The sequence below is a fragment of the Pygoscelis adeliae genome, unplaced genomic scaffold (assembly GCF_000699105.1).
Source record: "Pygoscelis adeliae isolate BGI_AS28 unplaced genomic scaffold, ASM69910v1 Scaffold121, whole genome shotgun sequence".
Taxonomy (NCBI): Eukaryota; Metazoa; Chordata; class Aves; order Sphenisciformes; family Spheniscidae; genus Pygoscelis; species Pygoscelis adeliae.
Window position 1 is genome coordinate 7,007,107 of NW_008824359.1, and position 711 is coordinate 7,007,817.

A 711-nucleotide genomic window follows, 5' to 3' on the forward strand; every position below is an offset into this window, starting at 1 on the left:
TGCCCGCTTTCGGCCACAGGCAGAGCTCTGAAGCGGCAGGGCAGGTCCGTCTCCGGTCGCTGCAGTCGGACCAGAGACTGACACTGACTTGAGCGTGACCTTGCGCTCGCCGTGACTCCACGCTCCAGCTTCTCCCTTTGCAAAACACAGCTGAAAGTTCACCTTTTCTATGAAGCAGCCCCAAAACCCTAAATGCTCAGCACTGCACCGCGATTAGAGCTGGACCATCGATAGGAACACGTGTTGGGTTCAAACCCAACCAAGGCAATGTCTGCTGTGGAGGTCCCCTATACGCCGCAGGGAATGACCGTACCGGCCAGCAAAAGCCGTGGATAGCTCAGAGACTCCTCTGTGTTCAACCACAGCAGACCTTTAAGCCACATTTGTCCCCGCTGCTTCGCGTTGGGGCTTTCCAGCCCCTTTGCAGCATGCTCCTCCATCCAGAGCCTGCCCCGCGCCCTGCCAGGTGGGCACACGCGTCCCCCACCCAAATGCATCACCCCTCTGCAACTCGAAGCGTCCTCCTGGGAACTCCCCGCTCACCGGGGACGAATCCCGCTGGGTCGACTGCCACGACGACGTAGGCCTGCAGCAGCAGGTGAGGCAGGGTCTGCAGCAGGGCTTCCAGGAGCCGCAGCACACATACGTCCCCGTGCTGCATCAGCACCTCCCCGGCACAGGCGCTGCCGCCCGCCTTTGCCGCCGTCCGCC

At 62.0% G+C, this 711-nt stretch overlaps 1 protein-coding gene across 1 annotated transcript in view; it reads right to left on the reverse strand.

Annotated features, from left to right (window-relative positions):
- Positions 1-711, reverse strand: part of XKR5 (XK, Kell blood group complex subunit-related family, member 5) — a 12,086-nt gene that overhangs the window by 8,790 nt on the left and 2,585 nt on the right. The window contains exon 3 of the mRNA XM_009319751.1: positions 544-694. Within this exon, the coding sequence (XP_009318026.1) occupies positions 544-694 (151 nt within the window). The remainder of the gene's footprint in view (positions 1-543; positions 695-711) is intronic.